The sequence below is a fragment of the Anabrus simplex genome, chromosome 2 (assembly GCF_040414725.1).
Source record: "Anabrus simplex isolate iqAnaSimp1 chromosome 2, ASM4041472v1, whole genome shotgun sequence".
NCBI lineage: Eukaryota > Metazoa > Arthropoda > Insecta > Orthoptera > Tettigoniidae > Anabrus > Anabrus simplex.
This window is the reverse complement of record NC_090266.1, coordinates 1,146,926,708-1,146,953,711: the sequence shown is the minus strand read 5'-3', so window position 1 is coordinate 1,146,953,711 and position 27,004 is coordinate 1,146,926,708. Positions and strand designations below refer to the sequence as shown.

General features: G+C 37.9%; 1 protein-coding gene across 2 annotated transcripts in view; it reads left to right on the top strand.

Moving 5' to 3' along the window:
- The window catches only part of LOC136864747 (uncharacterized protein F54F2.9), a 112,700-nt gene that overhangs the window by 64,101 nt on the left and 21,595 nt on the right, over positions 1-27,004 (top strand). Inside the window, exons 5-6 of one of the 2 annotated variants that reach the window (XM_067142102.2) lie at positions 1,880-1,989; positions 19,959-20,087. In XM_067142102.2, coding sequence (XP_066998203.2) covers positions 1,880-1,989; positions 19,959-20,087 — 239 coding nt within the window. Of the gene's footprint in view, positions 1-1,879; positions 1,990-19,958; positions 20,091-27,004 lie in introns of both variants that reach the window. The other variant, XM_067142101.2, reaches the window with a different exon arrangement.

Here is a 27,004-nt window from a genome sequence, read left to right as displayed (position 1 = left end):
TGCATTATATTCGATTGTGCCTGTCACTAATCACTAGCCACAAAGTGGAAAAATAAATAATCAAGCTCAAGAAATTTTGGTTTATTTATGACCTTCAGCTCAGCTGCAAAGCACCTTGAGACACTCTTTGTTGAAGCCAGTACAGGTGGGAAATGATACAACCAATACAACTTTTTAAATGTTGGTCTGCGTATATAAAATGACTGCGGTATTTACAATGGTTCCCTTCTAATATTTGGGCCAATATGGTAATATCCCAAGCCCTCCCTTGGCTTTAGGGTACTGTTCAGGTCACGAGAACACAATTGTATATAATGCGTGATGGTACGACAAGATGGAGTGCATTGTTGAAAACTGCAGCAACTGTGAAAGGTTCACTTTAGGTAACACATCAAAATATTGAAAACCCTCAAGACTTGATAAATATCTAACCCTGGACATAATGAAGATTCTTTATAAGTATGAACATTTGACAAAAATTGTTCCATCTTCAAGTCAGAATGCACTCTGTCTCCTTTCAGCTGTTGAGGTCACTCTGCTTTATGACTTCCGTGGTTTCCCTGAATGCATTGCAAAGATGGTCTTCTAAGTAAGTTCACTGCCACTTGCTTTCCCTGTACTTACTCTAACATGAAGAACTATAGGTATGATGTCCTCTCATGAGATACTTTTCTTGAAAAACTTTTCATCCAGGATTTAGTATTGGTGGTACTGAAATTTCTGAATGTTTGATGTTGGAAATCGTATCTTTGAGGAACAGTTAATGTAGGATTTTTAAGACAGGATCTAATTAGGATACTCTAAGTACCATTTCATTTGACTGTGTACACCATTTAATTTTAAGTGGATAGTCTTAATTTTGTATTGAATGGGTGGTCCACAAAAAAATAAATTAAGATAAAGAATTTTGGTATAAAATCATCAAATAGTACAGAACCAAATATGAGATTCATTATTTGTGATGGAATTTTTTAGGAATGTTATTGGACTGAGACAGGGAAGCATTCTGTCACTAATATTATTAATACCTTGGAGCTTTGGAAGCACTGCAACACATTTCCTATGCCTATGCCTTGCTTTTGCTTAGTCTGTGACCTCATGTGAACTTTGTGAGCTCCCACTAGGATTGGTGTTACCCTCAGCTCTTCTTCCTTAGCATAAACTATGTACACATTGTCAATGTTATTTAATTGTGAATATTTGCTTTTCCTATGACACTGTAAATAATGAATAGGTTGAAGAAACAAAGTGAATTCCTTTGGATTCTAAATTGTGATTGATTAATTACGGCAATTATACCTTTGACCTTACTCTGTGTTTAATGCTACTAACTCGCTTTACCAAAGACTTTTGGAACTTTAATATGAAGGTTAGCCCAGCCATGGGTTTGGTTTTCAATAATCTAATTTTATAATGATCCTTTGTGGAAAAGTATTTATTTAATTTCTCCTCAAAGAGATTTCCACTGTGTATACTGCTCTGTGAGTTTGTTTAATCCAGCTTTGTCGTAAGCCCCATTTCTAGCCAGTGTGCATTTGAAATTGTGAGTCTATGAAATTTCATGAAAATTTGTCGCCACAAACAGTATATAAATCTTATAACCATTCCTAACAAGTGTTGCAGGATTTCAACATGACAAAATTTACTGTGCTAAAATTCATAGTAAGAACTGTTAACTCATAACATTCTTTTTCCTGAGTTTTAATTGATGAATGAACTTTTATTAAATATTGTATAATTATTGTAACAAGGCATGTATTTCCTTTTGTACCAGTTGTACTGTATGTGTGATTGAAGGTGTTGTCCTTCAGTGTAGAATGTCTTGTATCCTGAAAATATTTAATGTTTTTACTGAAGTTCTTCTCCCTTTTTTTCACAGCAAATTTTTCTAGAAGCAAAATTAAAAAAATTACAGAAGAAACAGAAGAAAGGAAAATATGATGGTCCAGCTCTTCCAGAAACAATTGTTGTAGATATCCCCTCACCCAGGTATTGTCTGCTAATTACTGTCTTCATTTACTGAACTAAAAATGTCGCTATCAGTTTGCATTTCGGAGATAGTGGGTTCAAACCCCACTGTCGGCAGCCCTAAAGATGGTTTCCCATTTTTGCACCAGGCAAATGCTGGGGCTGTACCTTAATTAAGGCCACGGACGCTTCCTTCCCACTACTAGCCCTTCCCTGTCCCACCGTCGCCATAAGACCTATCTGAGTCGGTGCGACGTAAAGCAACTAGCAAAAAAAAAAATTAAGGCCACGACCGCTTCCTTCCCACTCCTACCTCCTTCCTATCCCATCGTCGCCATAGGACCTATCTGTGTTGGTGCGACATAAAGGAAAAAATTGTAAAAAAGATATGCTTCCTACTCCTGTCCCATCATCGCCATAAGACCTACCTGTGTCGGTGCAATATAAAGCAAATTGTAAAAAAGTGAACATAGCTATGTAATCACTTTTTGATCTCATGTAAATTTGCTGTAGAATGTTTCAGTAGTTTTAATTTTCCTCCATGTATCATTGTTGTGCTTGCAAAAATTGCAATGTGAAATATTTCATCTTAGAAATGAAGCCATTAATGTTCTGTAATTCAGGTCAATCAATCACTACCGATCTGCGTTTAGGGTGGTCTTCCAGGTGGAAAATCCCTATCTGTTGTTTTCCTAGCCTTTTCTTACATGATTGCAAAGTAATTAGAAATTTATTGAACATCTCCCTTGGTCAGTTACTCCCCTTCCTATAAATGCATATTTGACCCAAATTGTCCTCTTGAATTCCAACTTTATATTCATATTGTGATCTTTCCTACTTTCAAAGACATCACACAAACTTATTTGTCTACTAATAACATTCCACGCCATCTTTCCACTGACAGCTCGGAACATATCACATAATTCTTAAAATACAGATGTTTATTTGAACAAACCACCTATTCAATACATGTAATTACTTATAGTTAGATCGAGCTCGATAGCTGCAGTCACTTAAATGTGGCCAGTATCCAGTATTCGGGAGATAATGGGTTCGAACCCCCCTGTCGGCAGCTCTGAAGATGGTTTTCCGTGGTTTCCTGTTTTCACACCAGGCAAATGCTGGGGCTGTACCTTAATTAAGGCCACGGCCACTCCCTTCCCTTTCCTAGCCCTTTCCTGTCCCATCGTCGCAATAAGACCTATCTGTGTCGGTGCGACGTAAAGCAACTTGTAAAAAAACAACTTATACTTAGGATTTAATCATTGTTACAATTGTCTAACTGAGACATGTTTCGCCTGTTTGTCGGGCATCATCAGCCATCATTGCACCTCAAAATTAAATCAGGATCCTGATTGTGTTCAAAAATTTACTATTGAATTCTATAATTACAGTCATAAAATCTAATTTGCAAATTCTAGTTTTGATTGAAAACAGCTGCGGTTATTATGGGTATAAAACTAACAGCTTGGCCGTGATAGGTATGTAACTAATTCTGAGTACATTGAATAAAAATAATTTTACAATTTAGTGACAGTTATGTTGGATTCTTCTAAGCTTGAATGTCTAAAATGTCTAAAACTTCGTTCCAGTTCGAGATCCGGCTCCATGCCTAAATGGTTAGCATGCTGGCCTTTGGTCACAGGGGTCCCGGGTTTGATTCCGGCAGGGTTGGGCTTTTTAACCATCAATGGTTAATTTCGCTGGTACGGGGCCTGGTTGTATGTGTTGTCTTCATCATCATTTCATCCTCATCACGACGTGCAGGTCGCCTACGGGTGTCAAATCTAAGGACCTGCACCTGGCAAGCCGAACATGTCCTCGGACACTCCTGGCACTAAAAGCCATACGCCATTTCATTTCATTATTCAGTGAAGATTATTTGAAACATAGCGCTTACTATAATTTGTACCTAGAAAATCTGGTTAAAATCATCATGTTATAATTGTAACTGAGAACAACATAAGGATCCTTTAAAACTTTTACGTCATGGAAAAACAATATAATAATCGTGGTGTCTTATGTAGCTATCTATCATTAAGAGTATAATCTTGTATAAGAATGGCTTAAAAACGAGAATGTTGCCGTATCACTATTTGTATATGCGATGTAGAATGTCGTAACCGGCATTGAACTCCACTCTCGTAGTCATTGTATGTAAGTGGAATATATCAGAGGGACTAGTTAGCACACTTGGTTTAAGGCTGGAATCCTGCAAGGGGGACATTCAAACCTTAACATTATATGGTGTGTGGGTGCTGCAACTGGATTGCAGAGTGCATGTTGAAAATGTCTGCAATGAAAAGAAGATGTGTAAGTTGAACTGCAAGCAGTGTTAATCTAATTTAAAAGGTCACGTTGAATGTATATCACTTACCGTCTTGACTGTTGTAAGGTTTACTAGCAGTGCTGACTGCACCGGAATGACTGCTTCTCGTATTGTAACCATGTGGATGTTGTAGGTGGGGGGGGGGGGGGGGTGGAGTGTTGTGGTTGCGTATTGTGCATGGAGGCGAATTGATAGAGGCAGATCAGGAGGGAGTTACGTTTGTTGGTTAAGTGGAAGTTTTTAAGGACATGCAATTGAAGTCTTAAAAAAAATACTTTCTTTCAAATTTAGTGTTTGTAATCATTTTGGAATTCGTTCGTATAATGGACTTTTGATTTCTATTATGTTGTTCAAATTCTGGTTTTTATTGAAGTATTGGTCTAGATTGATGTAGATATTCTCGAACTCCATCATTAATTTACCTTTATCTACTTTTTTGATGTTTTCTAAATCTTGCTCTATTGTTGTAAAATGATGTAAAGTTTCCTTCATATGGGACCTCATTGCAGAGAATTTATTGTGTTTTAACGTGATGAAATGTTCCAAATATCTGGTATGAAAACTGCGTCCTGTTTATCCAATATATGAAAAATTACATTGTAAACAAGTAAGTCTATATATTCCAGATCTTGAATAATGGTGGTTAGTTCGATTAACAGTGTTATGGTCAAAAAATATGTTTTGATTAGTATTTTAAGTATTAAAGGCAATTTGGATGTCTTGTTTTTTTTTTAGGGGGCTTGAGAATTGGTAAATAGCTGGATAAGTATATGTAAAGGTGGCAAATTTAGACTTGTTAGGTTTATTTGGGATGAGATTTGTCAATAATTAAATTTTAACTTTATTGATAATTCGGTTGATCATATCTATTTTGTAACTTGCATCTATTATATTAAATTTCAATATGGATCCACAATGAAAATGATTACTTGTAACATACCACTTAGTCGAGCAGCTTGTCTTCTTTCTCACAAGTCTTTCCTGCCCAAACTTTGCAACATTTTTGTAACACTACTATTTTGTCGGAAATCACCCAGAACAAATTGAGTTGTTTTTCGTTGAATTTTTCCAGTTCTTGATTCGAGTAATCTTGGCGAAGATCCCATACACTGGAACCATACTCTAGTTGGGGTCTTACCAGAGACTTATGTGCCCTATCCTTTACATCCTTACAACAACTCCTAAATACCCTCATAACCATGTGCAGACATCTGTACCCTTTATTTAAAATCCCATTTATGTGATTACCCCAATGAAAATCATTCCTTATATAAGCACCTAGGTACTTACAGTGATCCCCATAAGGAACCTTCACCCCAACAATGCAGTAATAAAAACTGAGAGGACTTTTCCTATTTGTTTAACACACAACCTGGCTTTTAACCCTGTTTATCACCATACCATTGCCTGCTGTCTATCTCACTACGTTATTGAGGTCATTTTGCAGTTGTTCACAAACTTGTAACTTATTTATTACTCTATATAGAATAATATCATCTGCAGAAAGCCTTATCTCTGGTTCAACTTCTTTAATCATGTCATCATTTATATATATATATATATATATATATATATGTATGTTTAGTCCTCAGCCCGAAGGCTGATTGGATCCTCAACAGCTCCGCCATCAGCTGTCATAGATGGCCTGGGCATCACTGAAGAGGCGTACTAGGGAAATGAGGAGTGAGGTAGTTTCCCGTTGCTTTCCTCACCGAGCCAGAAGTTGCTATTACATTTCAGTCTGCCAAGCCCACTGAAATGCATGCACCAACCGACCCTATGAGCAATATTTTCACACCATTCATAGCAGGGACTGGCTGCAGAAGGAATGGCATTACTAGCATCACTCATACCTCAGTCACTTTCATTTTGTCAAAGCCAAGGATAAAGCTGAGACAGATCAATGAAAGTAACAAAATTGCTCTAGCCCATACCAGAAGACATAGTGCACTGTAAACACTACATCTTGCCAGCAAAGGCATATATATATATATATATATATAAGAAAACATAAAGGTCCAATAATACTGCCTTGAGGAATTCCCCTCTTAATTATTACAGCGTCAGATAAAGCTTCGCCTACTCTAATTCTCTGAGATCTATTTTCTAGAAATATAGCAACCCATCAGTCACTCTTTTGTCTAGTCCAGTTGCACTCCTTTTTGCCTGTAGTCTCCCATGATCCACCCTATCAAATGCTTTAGACAGGTCAATCCCGATACAGACCATTTGACCGGGCGAGTTGGCCGTGCGCATAGAGGCGCGCGGCTGTGAGCTTGCATCCGGGAGATAGTAGGTTCGAATCCCACTATCGGCAGCCCTGAAAATGGTTTTCCGTGGTTTCCCATTTTCACGCCAGGCAAATGCTGGGGCTGTACCTTAATTAAGGCCACGGCCGCTTCCTTCCAACTCCTAGGCCTTTCCTATCCCATCGTCGCCATAAGACCTTTCTGTGTCGGCGCGACGTAAAGCCCCTAGCAAAAAAAAAAAACCAGACCATTTGACCTCCTGAATCCAGGATATCTGCTATATCTAGCTGGAATCCTACAAGTTGAGATTCAGTGAAATAAACTTTCCTAAACCCGAACTGCTTTCTGTCGAACCAGTTATTAATTTTGCAAACATGTGTAATATAATCAGAAAGAAAGCTTTCCCAAGGCTTACATGCAATGCCTGTGAAACTTCCTGGCCTGTAATTTTCAGCTTTATGTTTATCACCCTTTCCTTTATACCTTTATACACAGGGGCTGCTATAGCAATTTTCCAGTTCATTTGGTATAGCTCCTTCATGCAAACAATGATCAAGTAAGTACTTCAGATATAGTACTATATCCCAACCCGTTGTTTTTGGTATATCCCCAGAAAACTTGTCAATTCCAGCTGCTATTCTAGTTTTCATCTTTTTTATCTTATTGTAAATGTCATTGTTATCATATGTGAATTTTAATACTTCTTTAGCATTAGCCACCTCCTCTATCTGGACATTATCCTCGTAACCAACAATCTTTACATACTGCTGACTGAATTCTTCTGCCTTTTGAAGATCCTCACGTACACACTCCCCTTGTTCATAATTGATTCCTGGAATGTCCTTCTTGGAACTTGTTTCTGCCTTAAAGTACCTATACATACCCTTCCATTTTTCACTAAAATTTGTATGACTGCCATTTATGCTTGCCATCATGTTATCCTTAGCTGACTTCTTTGCTAGATTCAATTTCCTAGTGTAACGTTACTAGTTTGGGTGTGGTGTGGTGTCGTATCTGGGTAACCATGTACACTCAGAATAATCGAAATGCAGCAGGATGGAAATGGCAAATCAATAAACCAACAAAGTAAACATGGCCATAATTGTAGTACACTCACAAATAATCAGGGATCATAGAAGAATATAACTAAGTCATGAACTTGGACACTAGTCCGACTAATGCGGTAACGTAAACAAACAGCAGTCCATCCAAGTATGGCATGCCACGAAAAGGATTACAGCTCTCCACAAAATCCATGCATATACAAGTACTCAGATTTCAGTTTCAAAGTGAAGCGTTTTAGCAGAGCGCACAAGGAAGCATTTTGCTGTGTCCATTTTCCAAAGGGACCCGAGGTAAGTACAGATAATAAGGGGCATGGAAATACGTGTGACAGTAATCAGGGAAAGAGAAGGAACTGCTTTTTCATAATAATAATGTATTACAACATATACCAAAACAATTTTTACATGCCAAAGAAAGTGGTCAGATGATTAAAGAGAGTAACAATATTTTCGGATTTTTAAAATAAAATGGGACGACCATTTAATAACACAATTTTCTACCCAAAACAGCTAGACTCAGATGAATTTTACAATAGTTTTCATTAGGAGTATCCTACAAATGCTAAACAGATATTACCCATTATTACAAAATTTAAAAAGAATTTGAAAAGGCATATAGGCCACTGTACAATCGCAAAAGAAAAAGAAAAGAGAACCCCGGGACAGGAACGTGGGGAAAAAGGAAGGACGAGGAAGAGAACAGTACCTGAGGCTGGCAGCAGGGATTAGGAAAGATAGAACCTACAAGTATTAATACAATCCTGAAATTCGAACAGAAGCTAGGCGTTAATATGAATACAGTTAGTCCTATTCTTGCGTTTGTTCACCAAGTCTTTTAGTATCCAATCATTCATATCACTGTAATTTACACGTAGTAGAAAGCAAAATTTGGAAAAGATCGTAGTGTAGTTCCAAGACAAACACCAATGTCAACAGCTCAGACTAGTGATATTTGGTAGCGTGAACAGTCTTTAGCAGCCAGATCGACATGATGAAATAGGGGAATACAGCTTTAAAGAGAAGATTAAGTATGGGAAGAGAATATAGATTTAAAGTTCGCTCACCCGTCCAGCAGTCCTTGAGCTTCAATCATGAACAACAAACGCCATTTTAAAAACATTGCACACGGACCAGCCGCTAGTGCAAATAAAAGAAAGTCCTCCCTCCACACAAGTCGTCTTCTTCATCCAACTCGCCCATAGAGCCGAGAGCAGGCCTTATTTATATTACGATGGAAACGTCCAGAAAAGACGAGAGCAGAAGGTACACATTGCGCAGCGAGGTGATAGGGGAGGAAAGGAGGGAGGGCAACAGTGCGAACAGTACCAGCTGTGATATATTAACAATTTGTTGGTTATTTTGATCCACCTTTTCAATACAAATTACAGTTTGTGTTGTTAAGTTGTAATGTTACAACACTAATTTACCGGGACATGTTTCGCTTTTATTCATAAGCATCATCAGCCTATACAATTGTCTCAAGGTTTGTCATATTTGGATTGTTGTTACAAATTTCATTACATTGAATGTAAATCTAATTTCATTGATAACAATATTTAAAACACAAGAATAATATACACATTAAAAATTATGACAATATGATTTGCAATGTTAAAATGGAGTAACTCTTAATTCTAAAACACATTGACGTCCAAAACACAGTTTTTACAATTTGAAAATTTGGCTAAAAATTGTTTGCAATATTAAAATAAAATTGATTCAACTATAATTTTGGTATTAAAATTTGAGCCATAAATATAAATATTGGATGTTAATACGTAGAAGCTATAGTTTCTGAAGTGCGTTGGTTTCTAGAATACAGTAACATTTCAGTATTGAGAATTTTAGTTAAGAATTGTGCTCTCTAAATAATGTTATTTAAAAAGACTGTAATTTTGCATTATGCGTGATTAGTTTTGATGATAATCTAGAATTGAAGTCTTGGGTTCGTTGGAAAATGGCTTCTAGATTTGATGAAGCTTGCTGCTGCAGTTTGGCAATTTGATCAGAGGAAATATTGACATGTTTAATTCTTGTTTGTAGCGGCCAGACTCTCCGTTGGAAGTTGATTGTTTTGATGTAAGTTATGGTTAAAAGGGGCTTCAATCCAAATTTTGAGTATCTGATTATGTTTCTTTCAATTTATAGAATGGAAGAAGCATCTGGAACAAATGGAAATGAACTTAAGTAATATTGTGTGTATGTTGTGCTTGTAATGTGAATTATGTGTAATGTAACATTATTACGAAATCTCAAATCAGATAAAGGCAAATTCTTTAAAATATTCAATCTAAATACACTCACAACTGAAGCCATTTCGACAACGCAAAAAAGTCCCCCTCCACATAACACGCCAAAGCTTAACGCCCCGCCTGCAGGATCGTCCTCTACCCCCACCTCAACAACAGATAAGAATACCCTACCACATAGCACGTCAATAGCAAACGCCCCGCCCAACATCTCTTCCCCTCAACCCCCTACCCGCCCTTCACAAAAACTCTCTCATACGTACAACACAAGGAGTAGAGCCACAACAGACAATAGTCATAGTAACGCAATAAGGTCCACAAGATTCTGTAGCAGCAGACAAAGGGGTAAGTGATAATGCAACATCAACACTCACATTACAAGCACAACATACACACAATATTACTTAAGTTCATTTCCATTTGTTCCAGATGCTTCTTCCATTCTATAAATTGAAAGAAACATAATCAGATACTCAAAATTTGGATTGAAGCCCCTTTTAACCATAACTTACATCAAAACAATCAACTTCCAACGGAGAGTCTGGCCGCTACAAACAAGAATTAAACATGTCAATATTTCCTCTGATCAAATTGCCAAACTGCAGCAGCAAGCTTCATCAAATCTAGAAGCCATTTTCCAACGAACCCAAGACTTCAATTCTAGATTATCATCAAAACTAATCACGCATAATGCAAAATTACAGTCTTTTTAAATAACATTATTTAGAGAGCACAATTCTTAACTAAAATTCTCAATACTGAAATGTTACTGTATTCTAGAAACCAACGCACTTCAGAAACTATAGCTTCTACGTATTAACATCCAATATTTATATTTATGGCTCAAATTTTAATACCAAAATTATAGTTGAATCAATTTTATTTTAATATTGCAAACAATTTTTAGCCAAATTTTCAAATTGTAAAAACTGTGTTTTGGACGTCAATGTGTTTTAGAATTAAGAGTTACTCCATTTTAACATTGCAAATCATATTGTCATAATTTTTAATGTGTATATTATTCTTGTGTTTTAAATATTGTTATCAATGAAATTAGATTTACATTCAATGTAATGAAATTTGTAACAACAATCCAAATATGACAAACCTTGAGACAATTGTATAGGCTGATGATGCTTATGAATAAAAGCGAAACATGTCCCGGTAAATTAGTGTTGTAACATTACAACTTAACAACACAAACTGTAATTTGTATTGAAAAGGTGGATTAAAATAACCAACAAATTGTTAATATATCATAGCATAGTTCAATACGGGCCTAAAAATGAGATTAGTTACATGTAATGTAACAGTACCAGCTGGACGGGCGAAGAGAGCACACACACACAGAGGTTAGTAGCAGCATGTCGAGCGTAGCAGACGTAGAATAGTAGAAAAAATAGGAGCACGTTATACTAGTAAGTTCCTTCAATTTCTCCTTACTTCCACAGCCATTTCTAACTCTATTTATTTCCAATTGACACCTCCTTCTTAGTCTTTTTATTTTTCTGTTATAATAAAGTGGGTCTTTACCATTCCTTACCACCTTAAAAGTACAAACCTGTTTTCACATTCCTCAACAATTGCTTTAAACCCATTCCAGAGTCTGTTTACATTTTTATGTACCGTTTTCTACCGATCATAGTTACTTGTTTTAAACCCCCTCATGCCTGCTTTATCAGCCATATGATACTGCCTAATAGTTTACTTTTAAGATCTTCTTTTCTATCACATTTATTTTTAACTATGACAAAAACAGCTTCATGATCACTAATACCATCTATTACTTCCACTTTCTCTATAGAGCTCATCTGGTTTTACCAGCACCACGTCCAGAATATTCTACCCTCTAGTTGGTTCCATCACTTTCTGAACCAGCTGTCCTTCCCATATTAGCTTATTTGCCATTTGTTGGTCATGCTTCCTGTCAATACCTTCCCTATTGACATTTGGTAAATTGAGATCTCCTGCCACAATCACATTCCTTTCTATGTCATTTCCCACTTAGCTGATTATCTTGTCAAATAATTCTGAATCAGCATCAGCACTACTCTTTCCTGGTCTTTCCACTCCAAAGACATCAAGTTGCCTATTATCTTTAGAAATGAGCCTTACACCTAGAATTTCATGTTTGTCATATTTAACTTTTTCATAGCTTACAAATTCTTCTTTCACCAAAATGAATACTCCCTCTCCCACCATTCCTATCCTATCTCTACGGTACATACTCCAGTTCCGTGAGAAAATGTCTGCATCCATTATATCATTTCTCAGCCATGATTCAACTCGTATTACTATATCTGGTAAGTATATATCTATTGTTGTGTTTGAGTTATCAGTCCATAGACTGATTTGATGCAGTCTTCCATGCCACCCTATCCTGTGCTAACCTTTTCATTTCTACGTAACTATTGCATCCTACGTCTGCTCTTATCTGCCTGTCATATTCATACCTTGGTCTACCCCTACCGTTCTTACCACCCACACTTCCTTCAAAAACCAACTGAACAAGTCCTGGGTGTCTTAAGATGTGTCCTATGATTCTATCTCTTCTTCTCGTCAAATTTAGCCAAATCGATCTCCTCTCGCCAATTCAAGTCAGTATCTCTTCATTCATGATCCAATCTATCCATCTCACCTTCAGCATTCTTCTTTAACACCACATTTCAAAGGCTTCTATTCTCTTTCTTTCTGAGCTAGTTATCGTCCATGTTTCACTTCCATACAATGCCACGCTCCACACGAAAGTCTTCAAAAACATGTTTCTAATTCCTATAGCAGTGTTTGAAGTGAGCAAATTTCTTTTCTTAAGAAAGCTCTTCCTTGCTTGTGCTAATCTGCATTTTATGTCGTCCTTACTTCTGCCATCGTTAGTTATTTTACTACCCAAGTAAGAATATTCATTTACTTCCTTTAAGACTTCACTTCCTAATATTTCCTGCATCACCTGCCTTCGTTCGACTGCACTCCATTACTTTTGTTTTGGACTTATTTATTTTCATCTTGTACTCCTTACCTAGGACTTTGTCCATACCATTCAGCAGCTTCTCAAGATCTTCTGCAGTCTCAGATAAAATAACAATATCATCGGCAAATCTCAAGGATTTGATTTCCTCTCCTTGGATTGCGATTCCCTTTCCAAATTTCTCTTTGATTTCCTTTACTGCCTGTTCTATGTAAACATTGAAAAGGAGGGGTGACAAACTGCAGCCTTGCCTCACTCCTTTCTGGTTTGCTGCTGCTTTTTCAAAGCCCTCTATTCTTATTACTGCAGACTGATTTTTATACAGATTGTAGATAATTCTTCGTTCTCGGTATCTGATCCCAATCACCTTCAGAATCTTAAATAGCTTGGTCCAATCAACATTATCGAATGCCTTTTCTAGATCTACGAATGCCATGTACGTGGGCTTGTCCTTCTTGATTCGATCCTCTAAGATCAGATGTAAAGTCAGGATTGCTTCACGTGTTCCTACATTTCTTCTGAAGCCAAATTGATCTTCTCCTAACTCAGCTTCAACTTGTTTTTCCATTCTTCTGTAAATGATACGTGTTAAAATTTTGCAGGCATGAGATACTAAACTAATGGTGCGGTAGTTTTCACACCTGTCAGCACAGGCTTTCATGGAAATAGGTATAACAACATTCTGACGAAAATCGGATGGGACTTCTCCTGTCTCTTACATCTTACACACTAAATGGAATAACCTTGCCATGCTGGTTTCTCCTAAGGCAGTCTGTAATTCAGAGGGAATGTCATCAATTCTAGGTGCTGTGTTCCTATTTAGGTCGCCCACAGCTCTGTCAAACTCTGACCTCAAAATTGGGTCTCCCATTTCATCAGCATCAACAGCCTCTTCTTGTTCCAGAACCAAATTATCTACTTCTTTACTTTGATACAACTGTTGGATATGTTCCTGTCATCTTTCTGCTTTGTCGTCTTTCCCTAGAAGTGGCTTTCCATCTGAGCTCTTAATATTCATACACCTAGATTCCCTTTCTCCATAGGTTTCCTTGATTTTCCTGTATGCAGCATCTACCTTTCCTAGAACCATACAACCTTCAACATCCTTGCACTTTTCCTTCAGCCATTCTTCCTTACCTATCTTCCACTTTCTATCCACTTCGTTCCTTAATCGCCTGTATTCTTTTCTGCCCTCTTCATTTCTAGCATTCTTGTATTTTCGTCGTTCATCAATCAGGTCTAGTATCTCCTGAGTTATCCACTGATTCTTAGTTGATCTTTTCTTCCTTCCTAACATTTCTTCAGCAGCCCTACTGACTTCATTTTTCATGACTATCCACTCTTCCTCTATTGTGTTTCCTTCAGCCTTTTCATTTAGTCCTTGTGCAACACGTTCCTTGAAACAATCCCTCACACTCTTTTCTTTCAACTTTTCTAGATCCCATCTTTTTGCATTCTTTCCTTTCTCAATTTCTTCAGCTTCAGATGGCATTTCATGACCAACAAGTTGTGGTCAAATTCCACGTCTGCTCCTGGGAAAGTTTTGCAATCCAACACCTGGTTTCTGAATCTCTACCTAATCATAATGAAGTCTATTTGAGCCGTGTGCGTAGAGGCGCGCGGCTGTGAGCTTGCATCCGGGAGATAGTAGGTTCGAATCCCACTATCGGCAGCCCTGAAAATGGTTTTCCGTGGTTTCCCATTTTCACACCAGGCAAATGCTGGGGCTGTACCTTAATTAAGGCCACGGCCGCTTCCTTTTCAACTCCTAGGTCTTTCCTATACCATCGTCGCCATAAGACCTATCTGTGTCGGTGCGACGTAAAATCCCTAGCAAAAAAATAAAAAGTCTATTTGATACCTTCCAGTGTCTCCAGGTCTCGTCCACGTATACAGCCGTCGTTTGTGGTGTTTGAACTAAGTATTGGCAAGGACTAAATTATGATCAGTGCAGAATTCAACCAGCCGACTTCCTCTTCCTCTCCTTTATCCCAGTCCGATTTCTCCTACTGTATTACCTTCTCTTCCTTGGCCTACCACTGCATTCCAGTCTCCCATCACAATTAGATTCTCATCACCTTTTACATATTGTATTAAATCTTCTCTCTCTTCATATATTCTTTCGACTTCCTCATTATCCGCTGAGCTCGTAGGCATATAGACCTGCACTATTGTGGTGGGCATTGGTTTGGTGTCTATCTTGACGACAATAATTCTTTCACTATGCTGGTCGTAGTAGCTTACCCGCTGCCCTTTTTTCTTATTCATTATTAAACCAACTCCTGCATTTACCCTGTTTGATTTTGTGTTGATAATTCGGTAGTCGCCTGACCAAAAATCCTGTTCTTCCTGCCAACGTACTTTACTTATACCAACTACATCTAACTTTAGTCTATCCATCTCCCTTTTCAGATTCTTTAATCTACCACAACGATTCAAACTTCTAACATTCCACGCTCCGACTCGCAGAATGTCAGTATCCACCTTTTTGATGATCGCCCCCTCTCTTGTAGTCCCCACCCGGAGATCCGAATGGGGGACTAGTTTACCTTCGGAATATTTTACCCGGGAGGAAGCCATCATCAGTACATCATTCATACAGAGTGTGCTGCATGTCCTCACGAGTTAGTTTCGGATGTAGTTTCCCGTTGCTTTCAGCCATGTAGCAGTATCAACACAGCTAAGCCATGTTGAGTATTATTACAAGGCCATATCAGTCAATCATCTAGACTACTGTCCGTGCAACTTCCGAAAGGCTGTTGCCGCCCTTTTGATGAACCATTCCTTAGTCTGGTCTGTCAACAGATACCTATCCGATATGGTTGCACCTGCGGCTCGGCTACCTGCTTCATTGGGACACGCAAGCCTCCCCACCGCGGCAAGGTGGGAGGATATATCTATTAAATTTCTTAATTCTGTTCCTTTCTTTACAATACTTCTACAGTTGAACACTAACATTTTAATGTCATCCCCACTTGTCTTCCAGATCCCTGTACCGTTATCACCGCTCGCTAGACCACCCCATTTCCCTGAATGTACCTCCCCTACCCACCTCACTTGATCCCCTCCCTTCCTGGTCAGCCCTGTCTTTCCTCACAGCTGCACAAGCTACTTCCTCCTCCCTTTTCTCCCTCCCATTTCCCTGTTCCACTTGTCTTTTCTTATCCTCTACTCTACATTTCCTTTTCCTACCTTTTCCCTTCCCCCTACTTCCACACTTCTCAGTAACAGTTCCCTGTTCCTACTTGTCATCCTACTTGACTTCCAGATCCCTGTACCCTTATCACCGCTCCCTAGACCACCCCATTTCCCTGAAGGTACCTCCCTATAACCCTTCTAAATAAATTTCCTAACTTATACGTACCACTGCAGTTTAGGTGAAGGCCATCTGAGTGCAGATCGCTAACTCCTACCCACCCATTAGGATCTAGAAATCTCACTCCCAGTTACCCACATATCCACTCCATAGTCTCATTTAAATCCCTAATCATCCTCCAGTCAATATCCCTCCTACACAGTATTCCACTGATAACAATCTTCGCTTCCTTAAACTTCACACGTGCTGCATTTACCAGATCCCACACTTCCCCAACTATGTTGGTACTTATACCTGCTTGCCTTATGTTGTTGGTACCAATGTGAAACACTACCATCTTCTCCTTCCCCTCCTCCTTCTCTTCTACTTTCCTCAACATCTGCTTCAACCTAATTCCTGGATAACACTCTACCCTGGTTCCCTTTCCTCCACACACTTTCCCCACATGTCTAACAATGGAATCCACCATGACCAGAGCCTCAACCCTACCCACCTCATTTGATCCCCTCCCTTCCTGGTCAGCCGTATCTTTCCTCACAGCTGCAGAAGCTACTTCCTCCTCCCCTTTCTCCCTCCCATGTCCCTGTTCCACTTGTCTTTTCCTATCGTCTACTCTACATTTCCCTTTCCTACCTTTTCCCTTCCCCCTACTTCCACACTTCTCAGTAACAGTTCCCTGTTCCTCATCTTCCCTCTGTTGTTCTATCTGCAGTGACTCATACCGATTTCTCACTGACACCTATCCTGAATAGAGCCCTTAGCCTGCAATCTCCTTCCTCTTAGAACATTAGACCATTGTCTTCTACATTTCTCCCCTTTCCTTCCCATCCCTCTTTTATACCTACTGTATCCTGTACATTGTTTGTGGGAGGCCTACCTTCATTCCTGTCTTTTGAGAGAATCCTTATTATCTCCCTCAAACTCTCCATCTCCTCCCTCATACTCCTTAATGCCTGGCCACACCCAAAGTTCCTACTCTTGCACTCCTTAGTCATTCTTTATGGAAAAATGAAAAAAAAAAGGAAAAATAAAATAACTCGTTTAAAAAAAATGAAAGGAAGGAAATATTGTCTTTGATAGTACACAAAGATCACATGACAATAAGGTAATTAATATACTACTACACTACAATACTACTTAGTCGTACTCTATTTTTATCCTACAACAACCTAACAGGATAAATACTGCCGTTAATTACCGAATACTGAAAGGAATGCACAAGAATTTCACAATTCTAAACTGTAGTTAAGCCTATCCTAATTACGATAGCAGAATTCTGGTAAGAGATCTTCTACAGATACCTCTACTATAGCCTAGTACACAAATATTTTACAATAATAGAATAAGTACGCTACTTTCTAATAAGATATTATATTACAGAACACTACAATAATTTTAAACTACCGTACGTTCAGACGTATCCTGATTATAATATGTTACTACTAAGCACAAACAGAAATGAAAATTGCAAGTTTGAAATTTGCAAGACCTACTCAAAGATTATCAACAAAGCCAAATGCGTAGACAGATTATTATTAGTACTATTTTATCCTACTATGCTCTAATACATACACACACAAAGATACACACAAATACAGCAGGCAAGGTACTATCTAAATAAGCGTATCTACACTACAGTTCTCAAACTGAAATGTAGTTATATGATTTTTACATACACACAGAAAGATACACACAAATACAGCAGGCAAGGTACTATCTAAATAAGCGTATCTACACTACAGTTCTCAAACTGAAATGTAGTTATATGATTTTTACAGCTGATGGATTACTATTATTTTCCCTACTATGCAGGATGGAGAATAGATTGTCTGGCTTTCAGCATTAATCTCTTACTTCTGTAAACAAACCGGTTGTCTCTATGACCATTCATTTGCAGTTGCACAGTCGTCGTCTTCTTCTTTTCTTCTTATTCTTCTTCTTCTTGATTTTCTGTTTCAAGTCTTCTGGGTCAGGTTGTGAATCAAGGACCTTTACAGTTTTCAATCTCTTCACCACTCCCTTCCTTCTTCCAATATTTCTTTTACTTTCACTCCTCTCTTTACTCTCCTTCACCTTATCCATCCACCTCTTTCTGGGCCTTCCCCGTTGTCTTCCTCCTATTATTTTCTCCATAAATAATCGCTTTGGAACTCTATCCTCTTCCATTCTCAACATGTTTCCGTACCATTTCCGTTTACTGGTCTCTGTCTTGTATTGCAATTTAGGAAATCCAATTCTTTCTCTGATTTCTAGTTTCCGATTTTATCCCTTCATACCTTCCCAATTATTTCTCTAAGGAGTTTCATCTCAGCTGCTTGGATTCTGCTTTCATCATGTTCTGTTTTTGTCCATGTTCCTGCAGCGTATGTCAAAATTGGTGAGTACAGAATTTTCTTGCCTTTTCCTGGGATGTCCCAGCTCCACAGTATACCTTTCACACATTGGTAAAACCCATTGGCTTGTTGAATTCTCTTACACAGTAACTTATTTTATCTCTTCTATGCCTCATACATTGAAGTTCATTGCTTACAGTGTCTGTGATTTTGCTTACACTTGACACCCAAATCCATTTCCATCTTCAGTTAGAGACTGATAGTTGAGTGGCATTGTCTCCGTCTTCTCACAATTTGAATCCCAGGCAATGCTTGTGTGGTTTTTGAAATGAAAGCCATGACACTATGGTTTGGATTGAGGATGGTTGCCCAGTTGTACTTCCTCTTAAAACAATAATCACCACCACCACTATGGTTTGAATTCCACATAAAGCTGGAGGTACCAGGCATGTGACCATGATATCAAGAATCATGTAAAAAATTACAGATTTGCTTGTTTGCTTTCTTGTCTTCCAGTAACTTGTCAGACTCCATGCCCTACATGCCCCCATTACCAAAGCTGAGTCCTACACATAACTTCATCCAACCTTTTAATTCCTATTGTAGCCATAATATCTTAATTAAAATTGCCATTCTTCTCATCTTTTCATACCAGCAATCATTCTTATACAGTATCTTGCTTATCCTAAGTCCACCAAACTTTTTCAGCATATAAGAGGCACTCAGATCACTCTCATAGGTCTGAAACTTACAGAAAGTATTATTATTTGAGAATGTCTTCCCAGCAGACGGCTAGCCTTGCCTTCGTGGTAGTCCTGGTGAACTTTAACTGTATTAAAGATCATCTTCTTTTTCTTACAATTTGCTTTACGTCGCACCGACACAGACAGGTCTTATGGCGACGTTTAAAGATCATCAGTAGACAGGGCAGGCTTAGCCATCCGAGCATAGAAAGGGCCATTATTCAGAATATTTCCAGTCTCTCCTGTTCCCATATTAATTGGTATCCCAACTCAAAAATTCCATACTAGGTCCTCAGTTATTGTCTGTAGTTCACTAACTTACACCTGATTGCAGGAATTCATACCATCAACCACCAGAAGCTTCATATTTCAAACTATTCTTTAATGTGATTTTCAGAATTAGTCATTCATTTGTTCATTCCCTTTTACTGACCATGAAATGTGGGAGTAAGAATTAATTAACACAGGTGGTGCTGGGCAAGAAATCATCAGTGGCATTGGATTTTTCTTCTATATGAAACTGGCTTATTGGTGTTTTTTACATTTGAAAGTGCCCACCGTTTATGACTTGGTTCCATTTGGAAGATTGTAAGTTGATGAAAAGCTGTCTTTCCAAGTAAAGGCTCATTTTCCTGCTAAGTTATGCAATTGATTTTTATACTGATGTTCTTTCTATTGTATCATTGAATACTGATATCATAGATGGTGAAATACTTATTTACATTGTTCCTTTTGTTTTCAGTGTTCTGGACACACTTCCATTTCAGTTACCACGCATGATATGGTTCACAATAATGTTATGTCCTCGTAGTGTTCGTCTGATGAAGGACTATCTGGCAGAGAGACAACGTCGTAAAGAGCAGGAAGCTCTGTGGTAATATCTTTTCTATTTATAAGGAAACTTTAATTACTTTATATTGTTAGATATTTGAAACAGTTCAGAAACATATAGTCACATTTTAAATCTTCAAATTATATTTATTGTAATAAGTTTTATTTTGGTTATGATGTCACTCATAAACCGTGTGTTACAGACTGTATTTCTTCATCTTTGTTGTATGCATACCATTTGTAAGACTAGCTACTGATCTTTAATATTAATGACTGAGCGAATTGGCCGTGCGGTTAGGGTCGGATAGCTGTGAGCTTGCGCTCTGGAGATAGTGGGTTTCAATGACACCTTCAGCAGCCCTAAAATTAGTTTTTCATGGTTTCGTGTTTTCACACTAGTCAAATGCTGGAGCTGTACCTGGATTAAGGCCACGCCACCACCTTCCCAATCCTAGCCCTTTCCTATCCTTCTTTCGCCGAAAAACTTTTGATGTGTTATTGCGATGTTAAACCACGAGCAAGAAAACTATACATACCGTATTTACTCGCGTGTTAGACCCCTTTTTCTTCCACTTTTACAGCCAAAAACAGTAATTGGGGGTCCAGAATGCGATAACCTCAAATTTTATGCAGTAAACACATGGCTTCTAGGCTATAAGGAGCTATAAATTGTACATGTAAACATTCTACACTATTCTTTAACAAACTTATGAATGTATTTGAGTTATACTGGCTATTTTCTTGGGAAGGCAGTATTTGAAAAATGAAAAAAGACAGTAAATGGTAAACACGACTTTTGGACCTACATATAAAGTAAATATAGTCAGTTTTAGTTACTCATAGCACATCATTCATTTCATCTCCTTAATTCCTCTGATTAGGTTGATCTCTGGAAGGGCATACGATTGTAAAAACTCGCTACGAAAATTACTCTCACTTCATGTTCGACTCCATAGAGAAAAGGGATAAGCATAATGTATTATCATATTATGCAATATTGATAGAAAAGAACTTAATGGCCAGTCATTTGTCTCTGTCATTTGAGCAGTAGGCCTGCCGCACAGTAAACCTGAGTAAATCTAATCACTGCTTTCGTATGAATTATCGTCTTGTGTCGCCAGTTTCCCTGCTACCGCCATGTCGTCATTCCAAATGACGTCATCTTCACTGCCATCTCGTCACCCATGCATCGAGAGCATTCCAAAGTCCAGTCTTTCTGAAACTTTTAAAAATAGTTTTGTTCCCGACTGTTGAGTCCAGACAGTGGGAATCTATTCCCAAATGGTTTATGGAGACTTTGTGTATGTGTAGCAGAAGTCACTCCTTCCAAATAAAAACGTGCTGCAGAAAGCGTGCCAAACCACCAGCTGATAACTAGCGTATGTTAAGAGTTGTACTTCCGAATGTAATACATAGTGACTGGAAGCGTTCCTTTCATAACTACTACTGTTGAAAGCCAAACCCTTATATTTTAGTATATTTCATGCTTGTTTTCCACATTTATCACATCAGGATTTACCTAAACAGCTGTAAATGAGATGACAGAGTTGTCATTGTTTAGGTTAGGTATGCTATCAAGTGCCTTCATAGTGTCAGAAGTTCCACGACGGCAAGATTAAAAATATATAATCGGAAAGTTTACCGCATTTATGGTTATCTACAGGTGTGCCAGTAATGTGTTTTATTATCATAATGTTTAATTTTGTATGATCGTTGTCTTCGTGGACAGCGATTACAATTTTATCTAACATTCATAATTACATTGTTTTTCTCATTTTGGTTCCTATGTATTATTGTTATTCAAGAAAGGCGTAGATACCGCTGAACGTCTTGTATTAGCGTCTTGAACTTGAAACTCCATATTTGCTAAGAAGAATAAGATAAGAGAGCAAATTGATAAATGTGGCAGTTCAAGCAAAAAAAAAAAAAAAAAAAAAAACAGAAAGAATCTACATTTGCTCAGCTGGAGAATATCCTTTTCACTTGGTACCAGCAAGCAAGGGCTTCCAATATCCCTATAGATGGAACCATATTACAGGAGAAAGCCAAAAAGATAGTTGCAAGATTGAAAATTGATCATTTTACTGCATCGAATGGATAGATCGCTCGATTTAAAGTGCGACATGGACTAGTCTTCAAGAAGGTTTCCAGAGAAAGTGCTTTTGTAGACACAGAAGCAAAGGAGCTGGAGGGGTACGAGCTGCATGACGTATATAACGTGGATGAGACCGGACTTTTTTTACAGTGTCCTGCCGGACAGAACACTGGCGCTGTAGGGTGAATCTTGTCATGGGAGGGGGGAGTTCAAAAGAACGACTAACCGTTCTGCTGTGTGTGAACAGTGATAGCAGTGATAAGAGTGTGCCAGTCATAGTGGGAAAGTCATTAAAACCATGTTGTTTTTAGAACATGAAAAAACTACCCCTGATATATCATACAAACAAAAAAGCTTGGAAGACCACTGAAATTGTTTTCACAATTGTTAAGGTCATTTGATGCCTCCATGGGTGCACAAGGAAGAAAACTCATGGTCTTTGTGGATAATTGTGCCGTTCATCCACAGGACACGTCATTTCTTCATAATGTGGAAGTTGTGTATTTCCCTCCCAAATTGTACCAGCATGTTGCAACTTCAAGCGACTATACCGTAAGCGCCTAGTGCAAACTGCTGTTTGCTTGTTGGATGCCGGTAAAGAAATGAGCAAGAAAATCGATTTACTACAAGCGATTCGTTTCACAGTAGCAGCTTGGCGGCAGGTGCCCCAGCCAACTGTCATGAACTGTTTCCATAAAGGTGGTTTCAGCTGTCAGCTACGCGTGGCGGAAATAGACTCCACTGAAAATCTCTGTGCTAGTGGTGAAAATAGTGATGACAATGATGCCTTTAATGAAGACTGGGAACAATTATAGGGTGAAAGTGACGCTGTCCCAGTCGATTTTGAAGACTATGTGCTGATCGATTCTCATGTAGCCACATGTGGAACGAATAGAATGATGTGGAGTGGAAACAATTGAAGAGCTGTTTGATGAAGGCATGGGGTAGAGGAGCGATGAAGGGGAAGAAGGCGATCATGAGTCCAACGTTGACCCGAGTTTCACCAAAGCGCTTGCCGCCTTAGCCAAGGTAAAATCCTTTATATACTCGCATGATATCATGATCGTGAAGAAGAGAACATTATGCAAGTAGAGAAGGCTTTGTTTCATCTGAAACGCAAAGCTTGGACGAAACAAAAAACAATTAATGACCTTTTACTAAAAGGGGCAACTAATAAAATGACAGAGGTATGAAATTATATCATTATTTTCTTTACCTTTATAACAAGACTGATACACATTAAATTTAGCATCCAGTAGCATTAATTACTCAAAGCAATATCAATTATTACCTGTCACCTGTTTTGATACATTATTAGGCCTATTTGAGAGACATAATAAAATTAAAATATTATGCCTATAGAAATGAATGTACATAACCTAACAATATCAATCAATCAATAAATACTGATCTGCATTTAGGGCAGTCGCCCAGGTGGCAGATTCCCTATCTGTTGCTTTCCTAGCCTTTTCCTAAATGATTTCAAAGAAATTGGAAATTTATTGAACATCTCCCTCGGTAAGTTATTCCAATCCCCATCTCCCCTTCCTATAAATGAATATTTGCCCCAGTTTGTCCTCTTGAATTCCAACTTTATCTTCATATTGTGATCTTTCCTACCTTTATAAACGCCATTCAAACTTATTCGTCTACTAATATCATTCCACGCCATCTCTCCGCTGACAGCTCGGAACATACCACTTAGTCAAGCAGCTCTTCTTCTTTCTCTCAATTCTTCCCAACCCAAACATTGCAACATTTTTGTAACACTACTCTTTTGTCGGAAATCACCCAGAACAAATCGAGCTGCTTTTCTTTGGATTTTTTCCAGTTGTTGAATCAGATAATCCTGGTGAGGGTCCCATACACTGGAACCATACTCTAGTTTGGGTCTTACCAGAGACTTATATGCACTCTCCTTTACATCCTTACTACAACCCCTAAACACCCTCATAACCATGTGCAGAGATCTGTACCCTTTATTTACAATCCCATTTATGTGATTACCCCAATGAAGATCTTTCCTTATATTAACACCTAGATACTTACAATGATCCCCAAAAGGAACTTTCACCCCATCAACGCAGTAATTAAAACTGAGAGGACTTTTCCTATTTGTGAAACTCACAACCTGACTTTTAACCCTGTTTATCACCATACCATTGCCTGCTGTCCATCTCACAACATTTTCGAGGTCACGTTGCAGTTGCTCACAATCTTGTAACTTATTTATCACTCTATAGAGAATAACATCATCCGCAAAAAGCCTTACCTCCGATTCCACTCCTTTACTCATATCATTTATATATATAAGAAAACATAAAGGTCCGATAATACTGCCTTGAGGAATTCCCCTCTTAATTATTACAGGGTCAGATAAAGCTTCACCTACTCTAATTCTCTGATATCTATTTTCTAGAAATATAGCAATCCATTCAGTCACTCTTTCGTCTAGTCCAATTGCACTCATTTTTGCCAGTAGTCTCCCATGATCCACCCTATCAAATGCTTTAGACAGGTCAATCGCGATACAGTCCATTTGACCTCCAGAATCCAAGATATCTGCTATATCTTGCTGGAATCCTACAAGTTGAGCTTCAGTGGAATAACCTTTCCTAAAACCGAATTGCCTTCTATCGAACCAGTTATTAATTTCACAAACATGTCTAATATAATCAGAAAGAATGCCTTCCCAAAGCTTACATACAATGCATGTCAAACTTACTGGCCTGTAATTTTCAGCTTTATGTCTATCACCCTTTCCTTTATACACAGGGGCTACTATAGCAACTCTCCATTCATCTGGTATAGCTCCTCCGACCAAACAATAATCAAATAAGTACTTCAGATATGGTACTATATCCCAACCCATTGTCTTTAGTATATCCCCAGAAATCTGATCAATTCCAGCCGCTTTTCTAGTTTTCAACTTTTGTATCTTATTGAAAATGTCATTGTTATCATATGTAAATTTTATTACTTCTTTGGCCTTAGTCTCCTCCTCTATCTCGACATTATCCTTGTAACCAACAATCTTTACATACTGCTGACTGAATACTTCTGCCTTTTGAAGATCGTCACATACACACTCCCCTTGTTCATTAATTATTCCTGGAATGTCCTTCTTGGAACCTGTTTCTGCCTTAAAATACCTATACATACCCTTCCATTTTCACTAAAATTTGTATGACTGCCAATTATACTTGCCATCATGTTATCCTTAGCTGCCTTCTTTGCTAGATTCAATTTTCTAGCGAGTTCCTTCAATTTCTCGTTACTTCCACAGCCATTTCTAACTCTATTTCTTTCCAGTCTGCACCTCCTTCTTAGTCTCTTTATTTCTCTATTATAATAAGGTGGGTCTTTACCATTCCTTACCACCCTTAATGGTACAAACCTGTTTTCGCATTCCTTAACAATTTCTTTAAACCCAACCCAATATGACAGTGTTCAGTTAAATAACTGGACCAGTAATGGTGTTGATATTGATACCAGAAATGGACGATAAATGCTCTAAGTTTTGTTTGTACATTTGAATTAAGTAATAACATTCCACAAATTTCAAGAGTTCCTTCCTTCATTGCTTTCCAGTATATAAACACCGAATGAACATTTGTTTTTAAATTTAACAACTGGCTATTATTGTAAGTATTCTAAAAATTGACAAAATATTACAAACACCACTATTAAAAATGCCTTCGTATAAGTGCATACCTTCATTCTTTCCATGGTAACAAATGTCGCTTCCTGTGCTTTCTGCAATGCGTGAATTACTATTCGTGAGCTGGGAGCCAACTTCATGTTCATGATTACAATTTAAATGTCCATGATTAAGTGATCTATTTTTCACAAATTGATTAAACAATTCTTGGATGGTGAAGTGAGAACGTTCACCACGCTTCTAACCAAGTCGTACATACAGTAAAGAATGAAACAACAGAGTGAGTTGGTAGTGCATTGAGAGTTGCGCAGCTATCAGCTTGCCTTCAGGAGATAGTGGGTTCGATTTCCACGTCGGCAGCCCTAAAGATGGTCTTCCATGGTTACCCATTTTTACACCAGACAAATGCTGGGCTATACCTTAATTAACGACACGGCCGATACCTTTCTAATCCTAGCTCTTTCCCATCCGTTCGTCACCGAAAACCTTCTGACATTTTAGTGCAACGTTAAACAAGTAGGAAAAGAAAGAACAAAACAAAATATACAAACTTTCTATTTCAATTCTAAATAATGAAAAATTACACATTCTTTGAAATCGTTCATATTTCTCTGAAAATGCAGGTTATTGCTATAATATCCACTTATAACAATAATTTGCAATAAGGAAACTGACCTTAATGGTTTTCAATTATTACGTGATGTAAAGAAAAGTTAAAAGAAACACCATAAAAATTATGCTTATTATTTCCATCACGTATGTCGTGTTGCAATATTTTGACACCTCTATGAGGTTTACTTAAAGAAATATTTCCAAATACAGTAACCGTAATTTATTATTTTGCTTTCCCCCAATTGTTTATGTTGCCCGCATTTATCATTTTCATCCGTTCATCGTAATTTTCCCCATCCCCCTTGAAAAATGATACACCAGTCTTTACTGTATTTAAAATACAACAAAATTTGCATTATTTATGTTGAAATTTAAAATTTGTGTGAAGAATCACATAGTCACGAACACAAAAAAAGAATGGTCCTTAGAGAAAATGAGCAGTCCAGCTTTGAAACCAAGCCAAATATCCTGGCTTATTGCATGTCCATAACTCAGCACTCATAGAAACAGTCCATTTTCTAGTCTAATTGTTTTTAATGTCAAGATAAATATACATTTTTTCTCTGATTCTGCCGTTCATATCTCGCTT